The 15,663-nt window shown below is 43.0% G+C and overlaps 1 protein-coding gene across 9 annotated transcripts in view; it reads right to left on the reverse strand.

Annotated features, from left to right (window-relative positions):
• Positions 1–15,663, reverse strand: part of LOC134534369 (tyrosine-protein phosphatase non-receptor type 23) — a 28,968-nt gene that overhangs the window by 9,539 nt on the left and 3,766 nt on the right. For 6 of the 9 annotated variants that reach the window (XM_063372818.1, XM_063372820.1, XM_063372819.1 and 3 more), the window contains exons 2-11: positions 12,117–12,325; positions 10,394–10,571; positions 9,293–9,437; positions 8,896–9,008; positions 8,561–8,737; positions 8,238–8,479; positions 7,436–7,568; positions 6,584–6,718; positions 5,282–5,791; positions 444–2,957 (exon numbers count right to left, since the gene is read on the reverse strand). In XM_063372818.1, coding sequence (XP_063228888.1) covers positions 444–2,957; positions 5,282–5,791; positions 6,584–6,718; positions 7,436–7,568; positions 8,238–8,479; positions 8,561–8,737; positions 8,896–9,008; positions 9,293–9,437; positions 10,394–10,571; positions 12,117–12,325 — 4,356 coding nt within the window. The remainder of the gene's footprint in view (positions 1–443; positions 2,958–5,281; positions 5,792–6,583; positions 6,719–7,435; positions 7,569–8,237; positions 8,480–8,560; positions 8,738–8,895; positions 9,009–9,292; positions 9,438–10,393; positions 10,572–12,116; positions 12,326–15,663) is intronic. The other 3 variants (XM_063372814.1, XM_063372821.1, XM_063372815.1) reach the window with 1 other exon arrangement.

Genomic DNA, 15,663 nt, shown 5'->3' on the forward strand with positions numbered 1-15,663 from the left:
TAAAGCATGGATCATAGTTAAAGAGTAACAGTTGGTGGAAAAAGTAAGTAAAAATATTCGATCTTATCTTATCTTTTATAATAAAAGTATAAATAAGCAAAAAAAATTTCAAAATTTTAAAACCGAAAACAAATATTGTACTACAAAAAACACCATACCAATTTATTTCCATCAACAAATAATTGTGAGAAAGCAACCAGTACGTAACTCCAGATACTATGTATCCCAGCAAAACGTGAACATTTTGGAATGGATGTCTGGCAGCCATTCTTAAAAATAATCTCTCAATTTTACATTCAATCATAGCCCACTGACAACATATTAGGACAAGTATTTATTGTTTTACCACCTTCTCAACACTAAGCAGGAATGCAACAGTGTTCTGACTGACGGGATGTAACTGTTTAAGGCAACAAGAAGGTGTTTGCTAAAGGCAGGCTTACCACGACCGGGGTCTCACTACGCGGTGCCGGCTGGACCGCGGGCGGAGACTCCGGCAGTGACGCTGCCGACTGCTTACTGGGAGAGACCGCCACTGCCGCCTTTCTCTCCTCGGCCGGCTGCTGCGGCTCCAGCGGAGCCTGGCTCACCGTGAAGTCCAGTCCCGCAAGCAGGTCCACATTGGACGCTGCCCCGGCTTGTTGCTGATCGACCACCGCCGCTGTTTGCTGCTGGCCGTAGTACCCCGGCTGAGACTGGCTACTGGCTGCCGGCTGCTGACTATACAACGCTTGTTGTGGATCGACCACAGCTGTCGTTTGCTGCTGGCCATAATACCCCGGTTGTTGACCGACAGCTGGTTGAGACTGACTACTGGCTGCCGGCTGCTGACTATACAACGCTTGTTGTGGATCGATCACAGCTGCTGTTTGCTGCTGGCCGTAGTACCCCGGTTGTTGACCGACAGCTGATTGAGACTGGCTACTGGCTGCCGGCTGCTGACTATACAACGCTTGTTGAGGATCGATCACAGCTGCTGTTTGCTGCTGGCCGTAGTACCCCGGTTGTTGAACGACAGCTGGTTGAGACTGGCTACTGGCTGCCGGCTGCTGACTATACAACGCTTGTTGAGGATCGATCACAGCTGCTGTTTGCTGCTGGCCGTAGTACCCCGGTTGTTGAATGACAGCTGGCTGAGACTGGCTACTGGCTGCCGGCTGCTGACTATACAACGCTTGTTGAGGATCGATCACAGCTGCTGTTTGCTGCTGGCCGTAGTACCCCGGTTGTTGAACGACAGCTGGCTGAGACTGGCTACTGGCTGCCGGCTGCTGACTATACAACGCTTGTTGAGGATCGATCACAGCTGCTGTTTGCTGCTGGCCGTAGTACCCCGGTTGTTGAACGACAGCTGGCTGAGACTGGCTACTGGCTGCCGGCTGCTGACTATAGAACGCTTGTTGAGGATCGACCACTGCTGCTGTTTGCTGCTGGCCGTAATACCCCGGCTGTTGACCATATGTTGCTTGCTGTTGATCGACCTGTGGTGTTTGCTGTTGACCGTAATACACCGGCTCTTGGCCGACAGTGCTCCCGTACTGGTAGCTGCCGTAAGATGCAGAGTAGTAGTGACTCTGCCCGGGAGAGGTGTCCGGTCTAGCGCTGGTGTTGTACTGAGCTGCGTATGTCTGGCCGTCCACGGACTTGTTGGACGAGCAGGTCTGGGAAGTGTCGCAGGTGCCGGCGCTGGTGTAGCAGGAGGTGTTGGGGTCGCTGCTCATGTACTGGTAGTCGGTAACGCCGCTGGGCGGAAGGTAGCCGGCGCCGTCGTAGCCGTACGCCTGGCCGCGGTTGTCGCGGGGCTGGCCGAGGTCCGGGGTGCTGCTGGCGGATGTGGTGGCGGGGTACCTGCTGCCCAGCTGCCCCGTCATGCAGTAGACCGACCCGGGCTGCTGGGAGGGCGTGCACGGGTAGGAGACTGGAGCCTGCTGCAAGGACGTGTAGGAGGCGGCGTACTGCGAGGGATAGTACAGCGTCCCGGCCTGCGAGCCTGCGGGATCTGCATACCCCACACCCAAGGCATGCTGGGAGCTCGCTGCCGGCTGGTACGGGGTGTAAGAGGCAGCGGAGGTGATGGTGGGAATGGAGCTGGAAGTCACAGCATGCGTGTAAGACGAAGGTACTTGAGGGACACTGCCGTAAGCTTGCGAGTTGTCCGAAAGCTGATGCGTGAAGGCCTGGCTGCTTAAATCGTACGAGTACTGCTGTGGTTGTTGATACGCTGAGTTGTAGTAGTTTTTGAGGGCTGCAGCATCCACGTATGGCAAGCTGGAGGCATACTCATTCTGGGAATACGAGGCGTGGAACGACCCTGGGTGCGTGTAGCTAGGAGGTGGTGCCTTGCTCTCTGGCGCGTAGCCCGCGGACTTGAGTGTGCTGTTAGGCCCCTCCGAGCCCACCGGGGCAGGCCTCACCGACGGGATCCACTGCTGAGAGCCGACGCTCTCCACGGAACCTGAGCCCACCGGCTGAGGCGAGACCGAAGGAGGAATGTGGCCTCCGTAACCTGGGTTCAGGTAGGAACCGGTGCCCCCTGAATAACTGCCCCTCTTCATGCTCTGCAAGTAATCCTTCAACTTGGGAGCGCCGGAACTGGTGGATGCGGGCTCAGAGATGAGCGCAGTGTCGTCTGTCGGTCTCCGGCTCGGCAGAGACTTGTTGTTCTTGGCCAAGATGTGCTCCCTCTCTTCATCCTGCACCTTGCACGTGCCCTTGACACGCTGCAGCAGCTTGCTCACGTTCGTCTCCAGCTTGCGGTAGAACTCCACACCCTTGCTCGACTTGGCCAGCAAGTCCTCGTACGCATCGTACGAAGAAATCAAACCGTTGATGGTGGCTTCCCGCTTGCGAATTATTTCGTTCGTGGCTTTCCTTGTGCCGGCATACTTGGCATACACATCCGTCAGAGCTTTCAAAATGTTGTCCTGCGCTGACAAATTCTTTTCAATTAACGATACCTGGAACAAAAACATGATTATGTAATTACTAAGAGCTGTGTCGATACGGACAGCCAGAAGCCAGTTTTGCTGATATTTAGTTGAATCAGAGTCTCTGCTGATACACAATACATTTTTTTTTGGGTTCATATTACTGTTATAATTTAAATTAACCCCCCCCCCCCCCAATCCCTTTTCACTTTTCGTACTACTACATACTTTGAACTCGTACATTTATTAGCTAAGGTGTGCCAGCCATACATACCAAACTTAATCATCCTGTGTTTTAATAACATTCTTGAATTTAATTCATCGTAAATAAATATTCACCATAATGGTAAAGTTAGTTAGGAACAAAAACTACATTTATTTATAGCATGGCTGCCACTACAAACAAGAGAAAATAGAGTCTGCAAAAAATGTTTATAATATTGCGACAGACTTTTTTTATTAACTTAACGTCAAGATTTTTAAATTGAATTTTAAAAAAAATAACACAATGAGTTAAAGCTTCACATATTGTAAAAAAATTTTTTTACTGTTTCCCGTGCAAAGTGACTACATGAAACTATTTCCTTACGTTAACTTGGTATTGGAAATACCGGTCTTGAATTGTAAACATGTGCAAAGTGTTGCAATCTTACACCTTATAAATTCTCTTTTAAACTTTGTATTTCGTAAATCAATATATTTCATAGTTACCCATTATTAAATTATTTTATATAATTACATATTAAAAATTACACATTCCAGCCTCAATTTGTAAATTCATGTTTCATTAAGGAGCCAACGGGTCAGAAACAAAGGAATGAAAACAAGCTAACAATAATAGTTACAAAAAAGTTATTTTCAATTTAAAACTGAAAAATAAGTATGTCTATTTTATGACTAGACTAAACACAATTATGCAGTTTCACATATCAGTTTCAAAGACGTTAATGCAAGTATATATAATTTCTTACAACAGAAATTATGTCTTTCCGCTGCAAGGTACCCGAGTGTACCTGCTACTAGTGTTACATCTATATACATTTTTCATTCAAAAATTTAAAAACATTTTTTTAGTAAAAATCTAGGAATTCTGTAATCGGTGCTAGTTAAGTAGAATGTTTTCTATTGTGAGCAAATAATGGTTGTATAAAATGTGTTAAACTGTTTATTGTAAAATGTTTAATGACAGTGAAGTTTAGGCATGCACTCATTTTTGTATTTGTATTACTGCTGGTATTTATTATTTTTTATTAGAACCGTGCTACATCAGTCACATCAGTGATTACTCAAATATTTGACGAGTACTCTAATTACGCTTATTGCAACCACCAATTTGTATTCAGCCACTAATGACCTTTCGTGCTTTTGCAACGCATAAATTATGTGGCCCAGATCTTCAATTTATAAACTTTGCTCAGTGAACAACACATTTTTTAGGTGTGCCTATACACACCTGTGCTATGAAACTGTGCTTATACGACTCGCGTGTGACGCGGAGCACAATTGAACACCACTTACATGTACCGAACTCACCTTGAAATCTATAGGTCAGGCACATTTCTCAAGTGTTGGAGGTTTTAACAAGCACTTTGAACTCTGGTTTTGCAATCTTTAAATTTTAGGGAAGTCAAGTCTACCCCTACATTAATTTGGTCGTAGTTGTTAGTCTGGTGATTTTTGAACTATCTGGTTTTTGCACCTGTGGTCTAGGGATTTGTTGGCAAGCTATAGTTTACACACTATTGCTGAAGGTTTTTTCAAGCAAACGTCCCATCTCCGAGATTACCAGAAAATTGCAAGACAATTAAGTGTGTATAGGAACTTATTGAGAACTTAATTTAATTACCTTTTAAGAATATTTTTGTAAATTATTTTACTTAAGCATATACTTGCATGTGGAGAAGAATCTTACGCACTTTGGTGTAGAGAACTATCTTTCTTCAGACTTCAAATTATTTTTAATATTTACATATACATTTACATTTTTATAGTTACGTATAGCATTTCACATATTGTAATCCCATTATGTTTTCAGGATTTATAACAAATGTTTTTAGTAGGGCTAAGTTTACTGGTAGTATGGTGCACCACAGTATTTAAGACTAACTATAAATTTGCCAATGAAAGCAAGTGTAAAGCCATGATTGTGTACCTAATATCGTTTTAGAAGATTTTTAGTAAAGAATCATTTTTATTAATTTTGCTGCTTTTAACTTCAGCATCCTGCCATTTTATAAGTTCATTGCTCTGTGCCTGTTGTGTTTTACCGACGCACTGCATCTGATATTACTTGAAGCATCAGGGACGTCTGCGATCAGACAATGTTCCCAGCGAAGGAGCGGAATGCGACTCACCGTCGGCTGATGCTTCTCCAGCTCCTGGGCGAAGATGGTGTCGGCAGGCTCTTGGGCGCGTGTCACCAGCTGCTTGGTGATGTCGTCCCGGCAGACGGCGTCTCGCAGCTGCGAGAGCAGCGAGCTGCGCTGGCTCCTCATCTCGTCCACCTTGCGCACCAGGCGCCGCATCTCCCGGGAGGCGGGGTCGTCCACGGCCCCTGGCGACACGGGGCCCCACGGCTCGCAACACGGCACACGGCACACGGCACACGGCACCAGGCGTGCTCGCTCACCCTCCAGCGCGCCCAGCGACGGGATCTGGCGCTCCAGCTCGGGCAGCGGCAGCGCCAGCACGCGCAGGTTGCTGATGTTCAGCGTCATGGCCTTGTGCAGCGTCTGGTTGGAATCGGAGGCCTTGGCGTGAGCCTCCTCGTACTTGCGGGCCTCCCGGGTGAGGTCAGTGGCCACGATGGAGGGTGGGCGCGGCCCCATCAGCGCCTGGTACTGCTTCTCGCGCGCCTCCTCCAGCTGCGGGCACCTCTTACCAAGTGACCTTCACATCTGAGAGGGCACTCCGATTACAATCGGCTCTTTGCTGCTTTCGCTCAAAAACCTATTCATACACATACATATATAAATATAAAATGGGGGTCTACGAGTACTCAAAAATTTCTAATTGTAATCAATTGTATATTCGAATCAAAATGATTATCGAATAAATTTTTTTTCAATTATTTGTTACCCATTGATACTAAAACAACCTTATGAAGTTTAGTTTCATTAACTGTAACAACTGTCCGTAACATCTCGTGAATCCTGGCCTTGCTCGTAGTGCACACTAGAGTCATAAAACATTTTGTAAACAAAAGGTATTTAATTGTGTAATGTAATGGCTTCTGAGAAATTAGGCAAATAATATTAATTTAAGTGAAAGGTTGGTTAGGTTGAATCAGCTAAAATAATATTTAAAATGGTCATTAAAATTTTTAATTATGAAATGAAATTTTTTTTTTATTTATGCAGCTAACCTAACTTAACCCAACCAACCAACGTTTCATTGCAGTTCCTAATCACAGTATTTTCCAAAAGCTTTTGTCTCTACATATTGATACAAAAATTCTTTTGTGAACCACAAAGTACTGTGAAATCCAATGCAATCAATTTCACAAGAAATGTGAATCTTTTTTTAAATGCTGTTTTCCCAAATCATGGTCGCTACAGACATGCAATCTAAAATATTCCCTGTAGCAAGCGTGCAAACTAGTGATGAAACGAGCTCATATTCACTTGATGACAGACTTGCTCGCTCGCCGTGGTTACCTCCAGCAGCTCCCGGATCTCCTGCAGCATGGACTCCACGTCCTGGTACGTGTCGGCCAGCCTGCCCATGGCGTCTATGAGGTCCTGGATGGCGCTCGGCTTGGCGCTCAGCGCCGCGCAGCGGTCCACCAGCTCCTGCCAGGTCACAGTCGCACTGAGCCTGCCAGCACCGCTTCAATCCACCTCTCAACGGTCACATATGAAACAATGTGTAAGTAACATTTTTTTAACTAACATTAAATGCTTCTTCATAGCTCATGTTTGAGTCTTAGTTTATAGATACACTCTAAATAAGTCATTCCTATTGATTGTATAATTTCTTTTAATGTAGTTAACCTTAACCAAACAAACAATTTCACAATATCATTGTATTTGTAATGCATATGCCGAACTTAAACATTTCATAAACACATCGCAATGCCCGTTTAAAAATAATTGGAAAAAATGTCCAAAAAAATTAAGCCCCATCCCTGCAGAAACAAAGCTTCTATTCAGAATTATCTATTTTTTTTTATTTTGTAATATATATATATATATATATATATATATATATATATATATATATATATATATATTTTTTTTGTGCTTCCAGAAGAAACTATTTCAAAAAAATATAAGTGAGATACCTCCATTAACTTTCATAAATACACAAAAAAAATTAAAATAACATACTGTTAAATTATTAAGACACACAGAAGTTACTAAATGAAGTATGTATTATACAAACTCTTTTATCATTTGGCATAAACAGGGCAGAACCTACAAATTGTGTACATTTCTAGATGATGTTATAACCAAAGTGGCTTGCTGGCTCGACGGCTGTGTCGAAGGGAGGGGAGCGGGAGCACGCACCTGCGGCAGGCGCTCCATGTCCGCGCGCAGGTCCAGGTGCTCCAGCTGCAGCGAGGTCATGAAGGTCACCAGCTCCTGGTCCTTCTCCTCCACCCGCGCGCCCACGCCGCGCAGCAGCTTGGCCTTCTCCTCGCTGCGTGCAACCATACCAGCTCTAACTCCCACTCTGCTGCTATAGCAAACTATACCAACACCTATAACAAGTACAAACAACTGACCACGGTGAACAATCTTGTCAAGCGCATTTTCCACATCAAATTATTCATAATATTTTATGTCAATTGGATTTTGTATAGTAAATATTCTCTGATTTAAGACTTCACATACATGCTACTCCATATAAAGTGAATGTTTGGCCCACAGTAGCAACATTCTTAAGAAAAGATTCATAATCTGTACTGGAAATGAATTTTAAGTAAAAAAAATGTGCTAATCGGGAAGTATTTAGTGTACAGGATTTTGTTCTGTTCATGAATGCCATTGATTGAATTTAGCTGAAGCTCATTTTTTCCCCAGCATGTGAATAAGGCAAAACTAACAAAAACTTCAGATTTAGAATATCTGAGTGGCAGCTTGCCCAGCGCGTCACATCTCCGACTGTGGCCCACGATCCCAACATGAGAGACGTTCCAATTTAAATAAAACAAGGTAACACATTCTTGCAGATTTTCAATGTGACACTACTGATACTATCCTTAAAACCCACCAAAAACAAAAATTAAGTTGATTAAAAAGACCCTATCATTATAATAGTTTAGTGAATGGCCCTCAGATCAACAGCAAGCAGGAACACGACGCACACCTGTAGAGGGAGGACTGCTCATGAGCCTTCATGGGCACCAGGCGCCCAAAGATGTCGGCGCCGGACACTTCGGGGTCGTTCACGTCGAACTGGATGCCCCTCACGAGCGAGGCCCCCTTCACCTCGGGCAGCGAGTCCCTGTCCGGCACCTCCTCGTGGTAGATGAACTCGTTCTCGTTCTTGGCCGCCTTCTTCTTGCCCTCCACCACGTCCATGGTGAAGGTCAGCGCCTCGTTGATGACCTGCGGGGGGCACACACACTGAGCGCTGGCTCCAGGGCTTCACCCCTCCCTGGCTCCCGACACTCCGCCGGCCAGACCCACCTCGATGCTGTCCATGCCCTTGGAGAGCTTCACGGCCTCCTCCAGCTTCTCGGAGGCGGCCTGGTACAGGGCCACGCGCTCCCCCATCTTCTGTTGTTCCTCGGCCTGCTGGCCCTGGTACAGCAGCGACACGCAGCCGTGGTAGCTCAGCTTGAAGCGCACGTACCGCTTCCAGCCCTGCGCAACCCCGGGTTCCCTCTTTAGGCCTACACAGTACCGACACATCGAACACGCTCCGGCATGCATGCACACTTCTGTACAGTAACAATATCTCTGTCTTATTTTCCAGTTTAGGTACGACAAGCTCTGCCTACAGAAGCAGCGTGACGACTGACCTTGAACAGCTTTGATCCGACTGTTTCGGCGATGGAGCAGTCTTCAGAACCACCCTGCTCCAGTGTGTTCAGAGCAAGCTTGTAGTAGTCCACCACTTGCACGGCCACTTTGGCTGCGAGAGAACACATCGCACAACCACACATACTTATCAGCTGTTTAATGTGCAGGTTTAAGGTCATGAGATGTGTCAGATAAAACTGGATTGTTACTTATTTGTGTTTAAAACTATTTTCTCAAGTATGGTTTAGTGTTTTAGGGAGTAGCTTGTAAGCCACCCCCTAATTATATTGCAAGCATAAAAGCTAGTATTTTTAATAAACATATGAAAATACAAAAAAGTATTTCCTCAGCGTTTAAAATAAAAAACAAAGCCCTTCAGTGTGATTGGGCTCGTACCGATGATGGTTGCCTTCCTGTTGTCCATCATGCTCTTCTCGAGGATGCACTCCTGGGCCTGTGCGAGCATCAGCTGGTACATGAACTGCATTATGTCGGGCGCCAGGTCGACGCCGCTGGGCTGCGCGTACGAGTCCTTGAGGTGCTGCAACCCGTCACGCTTGTGTTTGCAATCACTACCTTTTACATGACGGTCCCGTCTTCATTGTGCAACATTACCATCACACTGCCCATATTCTCACTGCTAAATTATGTCTACACTTTTACGTTTTCTCATTTCGTTTAGCTTTATTCGGTTATTGTGATCATGTTTGCAGTCATCCTACACAAGTGAAGGTGACTGAGTGCAGCCATGATCATCCAACTATTATAAAGTACGAAAGTTGCCACAGAAGTAAATCAACTCCTAGACAGTCACAATATAAAACTACAAAAAAAAAAGATCGCTTTCCAGTGAAAAGCAAAAATTGATTAGAATTCTGGTTTAGTACCCTGAAACCAGGTTACTCCAATACAGGCCTTTAGTTTTTATTTCTGTTCATAATGTGTGCACACTTTTGTTACCTAGAGTATATATTTGTCTTCAAGCTTTGTAACTATTTCCAAAACATATATTTAGAATTGGTATCTACTAATACTTATTCAATGAGTAGGGACAAGGTTATGTGGTGAATTGCAACAAAACCAAAATAACACCGACAAGCATGTCAAAACACAGCATAATACCGAAATTGACCCAAACTTAATTCTGATCATAACAAAAGGAATATTTCATGATTAAATTCAAGGTGGATTAGAAAAGTTATTTGTTTTATTGTGCATCGCTTATTGAATCAATACTAAACCATAAATGCTTGCTAAATTATTTTTAGTGTTCGCAATGTATCTGCTTTAGACAAATTTATTAAAATTTTTTTTTTACTGTAAACAGCATATAAATTTTACCTCTATGTATTTTGGTGGATAAGTATAACAAAAAACAACTTAAAAAAAAAATTAAAAACAAGAAAACCAAAATCCCAATGAAACTGAACTAAAAACAATAAGCTCTCGTCTTCATCGACGAGGCAAGCTCTGCAAGTATTAACAGCGCGCACGCACCTGGAACGCCCAGGCAGCGCACTGGAAGTGCGTGCAGGCCAGCTTCATGCCGTCCGCCGTGTCACGGCTCTCGGAGGCGCCGGCGTACGAGTGCACGGCTCCGATGTTGTACAGGATGCACACCATCTCGAAGGCGATGTCCGGGACGGTGCAGACCATGCTGGCGTACGCATCCCTCCTGAGCACAGAGCAGCACAGCACACTCGAGCCCGCACGGAGGTAGGGAGGACCACATGCACCACGCACTTACACTCACAAGCCAAGTGTAGTTGTGTGTGTTTATAACAAGATGAAATGTATACCTGTAAGAAAATAAAAATTTGCAAAAAAATTATCACGAAAATTGTAAATATAAGTCACACACCCATCCCAAAAAAATTAAATATGTACATGATGCATGCGGTATGGGTGAGTGTCTCAAGAAACAAACAAACGAATAAATAAATTTTATATATACATACATATATATAAATGACACACACACACACATAGCCAATAAAAATGCTGGAAAATTGAACTATAAAATTAGAATGGCTGATCAGAAATTAAAATTATACCTAAAGCCAAAATCAAAAATATATTACCTTAACTGTTCTACTTATTTGAGTTGACAGGGATCGCAACTAAAATTAACACACACAATAGAGAACTGGAAACTGGCAACTGGATACGACAGAGTACCAAGTAGGAGGCCACTTTGTGGCATGAAAACTTGTTCCAAAGAGTCCCTCCTGCCAGTCAGTCAGGTGCAGTTTACCTATTTATGGTATTAGGTAACATGACAGAAGAAAACACTGTGTGTTCTACAAACGAAGCTGACAACACTGAAACCAAACATCTCTAAAATGACGGAGGTGAACATGCGAGAGTGAGACATATCTTAAATAAGTCCCTTCAATTTAAATACCGCTGTACTGTAGATTAATTTTTATTTGGTATTCCTACTAAAACTGTATCAAAGTTTGATAACTCGTAAAAATCACAAATTAAGCACGGCCATGCTCCAATCATGCCACACTGAAGAGCTTTCACTGTATTGAGCTTTACTTCGTCGTTCTGATTCTGTTGATCTTTCTTAAAAAAAAAGGGAGGGGAAGGGGGGGTGTCTGTAAAGTCAGTTTATGGATGATAATTTTACGTGATAATGTCATAAGAAAACATTGATGAAAAATTGCAAACTTTTTAATTTTCAAATATTATTTACAGTTTTTGCAAATTTAATTTAAATAATATGTTTAAATATAATCACAAACAATTAGTTATAGAAATAAACTGAAATAAAAACAATGTTAATAAATTGTTAATTTTAAATGACGAAATTGGACAAATAAATAAAAATTTTTAAATTGCTGCTTTTATAAAGCCCGCCTTAACCTGTTTGATATTATAGAAAATTTTATCGCACGGTGGTTGGCCGGTTCTTGCACGCTCGGCTCAGGCGGAACGTGACAATGAGTCATGCATCTTCGTGCGTGCAGCAGCCGGCGTTCATCCATTTATAAGGCGTTATCACGTCAAAAGAATTAAACTTTTCAGAATGGAAAGTAGGTTGAGACATGCTCATTTTAATTGCATAAGCTTTTTGGTAGTCAAAATGCCGTCCAATAATGGCAACACCTATACAAGTATCACTTGCGGGGTGTAAAAGGCCGGGTTCGGACCACGCGCTGGAACTACGGACTGCGAGCGACACGCTAGTCACTGCTACGGGGGGCGGCGGTACCAGGTGAAGGCGACAGCAGCCGCGCCGTCCTTGCCCATGGGGAAGCGGCTCTGCAGGAAGTGCAGCTGGCAGTAGTACTGCTTGAGCGCGGAGCAGCTGGCGAGCGTGGCGTTGCGCGCGGCCGACACCGCGGACGCTCGCAGGCCCTCCAGCACGCGGATCTCGCTGCCGTACGACTCCGGGTCCTCGTGGTAGAAGTCCCTGATGTACTGCAAGCAGAGCCCGAGGCAAACATCGTCAGACCGTTGTGGCCTCAACAAATTAAAACAAATTCTTAACAAATGTCGGTTTCTAAGGTCTGCCAATTTTTCTTTATAAAAAAAGTATCGTGAAACTGACTGTACCATTATCATGTATCTACTGTGCAGTCAATTTTTGTGAACATGTACTATATTTTAAGGAAATTAACATTTTTGTAATTTTTTTTTTAAATTTATGTAAATAAGAATGCATGTGCATATATACTTTACACTGTACAACTTGACATGTTGTATACCCCAGGTGGAATACACAGAACAAAAATATTCCTGAAAAGCCCTATTTTTTTATTTTAATTACCTACTTAATAAAAGTGTCAAAGAGAAACTATGGCTAGAATGCTGCAAGTAAGCTCTGAGCACCCACGGCACTTGCTGTGCATGTGTTCTGGGAAGTGAAGAGGTGCATATTTGCAACTGGTTAAAAATGGAACATCGAAGCCTGTAAACAATAAATATATGCTTTTGCGGGATAAAAAGGAAAAATTTAAGCACAAAATGATTTAAAAATTTTATTTGAATATTATAAAATATTTTTTTTTTTTAAAAAAAAAAACATCTCAATGGGTTGTAACGCCCCTCGTGCCTCAAAATAGAATTATTTTAAATTAATTAAAAAAGCCTTGGAAACATGCTAAAAAAAAAATTAGTTAAATAAATTGATTTACCAGAGGCGACACGAGGTGGGGAACACACAAAATTTAGGAACTTCCTGTAACAAGAAAGGAGGAAGTTGGTGTGGATCGTTAAAATCAATAAATAAAAACTACACGATTAACTTGATCTATAGTTTCCCTGTTTTATTTGCCCTGAAGAATTATCTTGTTTGGATTATTTTACACACACAAGGTTTTAACAAGTTTCAAAGATTAACAAAAGGAAAAACGAAAATGGGGGCCGGCCCTCGAATCTTTAAACACTTTACATTCTTAGTTTGACATATAAACATTTGCATTATAAGTTTCACACCCAAAGTTGTATGGATCCGATGATTACATTGATAATTAGTTCTATTCGCTCTACATTTTCTTGAGAAAAACACTGGTCGCTGGTGGTTTGGTCATCCGCTTAAAATAGTTCGTAGCTAGGCAAGGGGGAAATGTTGAATTTACATTACCACCCGGGGTCTTCAAACGATCACGTCGGGTAGTAGAAGCGTTTCTTCTAATGTGACCCACGGAACAGAACGGGGGGGTGGGCACGAGATGAGAGCAATCAATCTCTCCCCGTCATCGAACCCTGTCTGCAACAGTCCAAATCAAACCTGATTAGAACTTGTATACAGGCAGTCTATGGGGCAGAAAATGCCCAAAGAAATTTAAGGGAAAAAAGGGGGGGTCGCGAATTATCACTCACCAAAACAGGGGAGTTGCTCAGCACGCTGTAGTCGTGGAGTCAGCCCGGGTCTGGAGCTCGCAAATTGCGCGGCAGGACGCGGATGATTTCTTCATGATTAAATATAAAAGAGAAAAATTTCTAAGGCAAATAACTAAACTATGCAGACAGACTAATCTACTAGAATTGACTTGAGGGATAGCATCCCTTATACAAATCGACTACATAGTCGTTAGCGGTCGGATGAAGTCTGCCGATTCGCCGATAATCGCTGGAGATCTGCCTGCAGGCGCGACGCGAGATGATCTGTGTCGCGGCAAACCGCGTCTCGTAATTAAAAGTAAAACTTTAATCAAAAGTGGAGGGGAGGACTGGGAGTCCGGACCGAAAGGTCCCGAAGTTCCCCGAGTGAGGGCCATAAAAAAAACTCTGATTGAAGTCTGGAAGCTGGTAGCATTGCGTCGACTTTAGCGCTACCTGTTGGGGGCTGTCTGAAATAAAAAAGAATCGACTCGCCCAAGGCGTCTGCTTAAACCAAGGGTTAAAGGGCGCAGTCTAGTGCTACACTCTGGCGGCCTACAGGGCAAGTTGGCTGGGTGGTTAGCGAGTTTGCCGCTAGGTGTCGCGGGGTGGTCCATCCTGGCACACACATTTTTTTATGCAAGGCATCCTGGGAGACGGTCGCTGTCTGCTGGGGTTTCTGACCTGTCATTGGCCTTAGGCGAATTCTTAGAACCGAAAGAGAGGGGGGGGGGGAGTGCATCGACGCTGAGAACAAGCGTCCATGACGTGCTTTTCGAGGAGAGAACCTAATACGTATTCCAGACCAGACTTACTTCTCTCAGCAGCTCTCTGAGAAGTAGCGGCTTGCAGCCCAGAAGCTGCTCTATGCAGTTAGGGTCACGAAGAGAAATGATATTACAGGCTTGAGGCGTGACTGAAGGCGGGGGAAATGGTAAGCTGTCTGCATGTCAGGGATTAGGCCAGCAAAATATCCGATACGCCGATGGGAAAGGGGCTTCAGAGCACTGAGACAAAGTTTAACTCAAAGGAGTACACCAGACTAACAAATTAAAATTACACTATAGTAGAGCAAATAAAATTTCCACACAAAAATTTAAAATCATAATAAAAATTTAAAATATATCGTGTCGAATTTACTAATTAACGGCACAGGGTCAAGTTCAAAACATGATAGCATGCACTACAAATGTTACTTTATTCAGTACAAAACGAGAAGGGAAATGTATGACTTTATGGAAGTAAGCCAATGAAAGTAAGCTGGTTGAATTAACGTAAAGTTTGTTATACTAGTACACACCAATGGAATAATGCGTAATGACATTGATTTTTTATTCCAATTAGTATCAATTGTGGATGATAAGCAAAGACCATGTGACGAGTTGAAGTGAAAAAAAAAAAAAAATAAAAAAAAAGTGTTTTAGGAAGTAAACTATAGACATGAATAAAAAATTGAAGGTTTCTAATGCTAAAAAATTAAGGGTTCGTTAAAGATTCAATTTATGTATAATGTGTCTCATGATTGGATAGTGCAAGTAGTTTTAACACCATGTGTATGTACACTTTGGTAAATTGAGAGAAAATAGCCGTGTGTTGTTCAAGTGTGTAGTTCGAGAAGAGAAGAGAGAACCAATAACGTTACAAAGGTAAGGGGATAGAGTACGTAATGTAGCTAATGAGTGTAGTAGCCACAAAACACATAAAAATTTGTGTTTTGTTAAGTTGAAATAATTTAAAGGTATGATGTACTGATAAAATGTGAAGTTGTATTTGTAGCAGTAGCTAGGAAATTGACAATACGTATTTTGAAGTATTGATTAATGTAATGGTGGAAAAGCACACAAAATTTCTTGCGTGAATATAAAATACAAACTAATGTTATTCATAGTAGATGATTAGGGATCTAAACCAAAAAAAGGTAGGTTTTTTTAAAA

This window comes from Bacillus rossius, chromosome 7, assembly GCF_032445375.1.
Source record: "Bacillus rossius redtenbacheri isolate Brsri chromosome 7, Brsri_v3, whole genome shotgun sequence".
NCBI lineage: Eukaryota > Metazoa > Arthropoda > Insecta > Phasmatodea > Bacillidae > Bacillus > Bacillus rossius.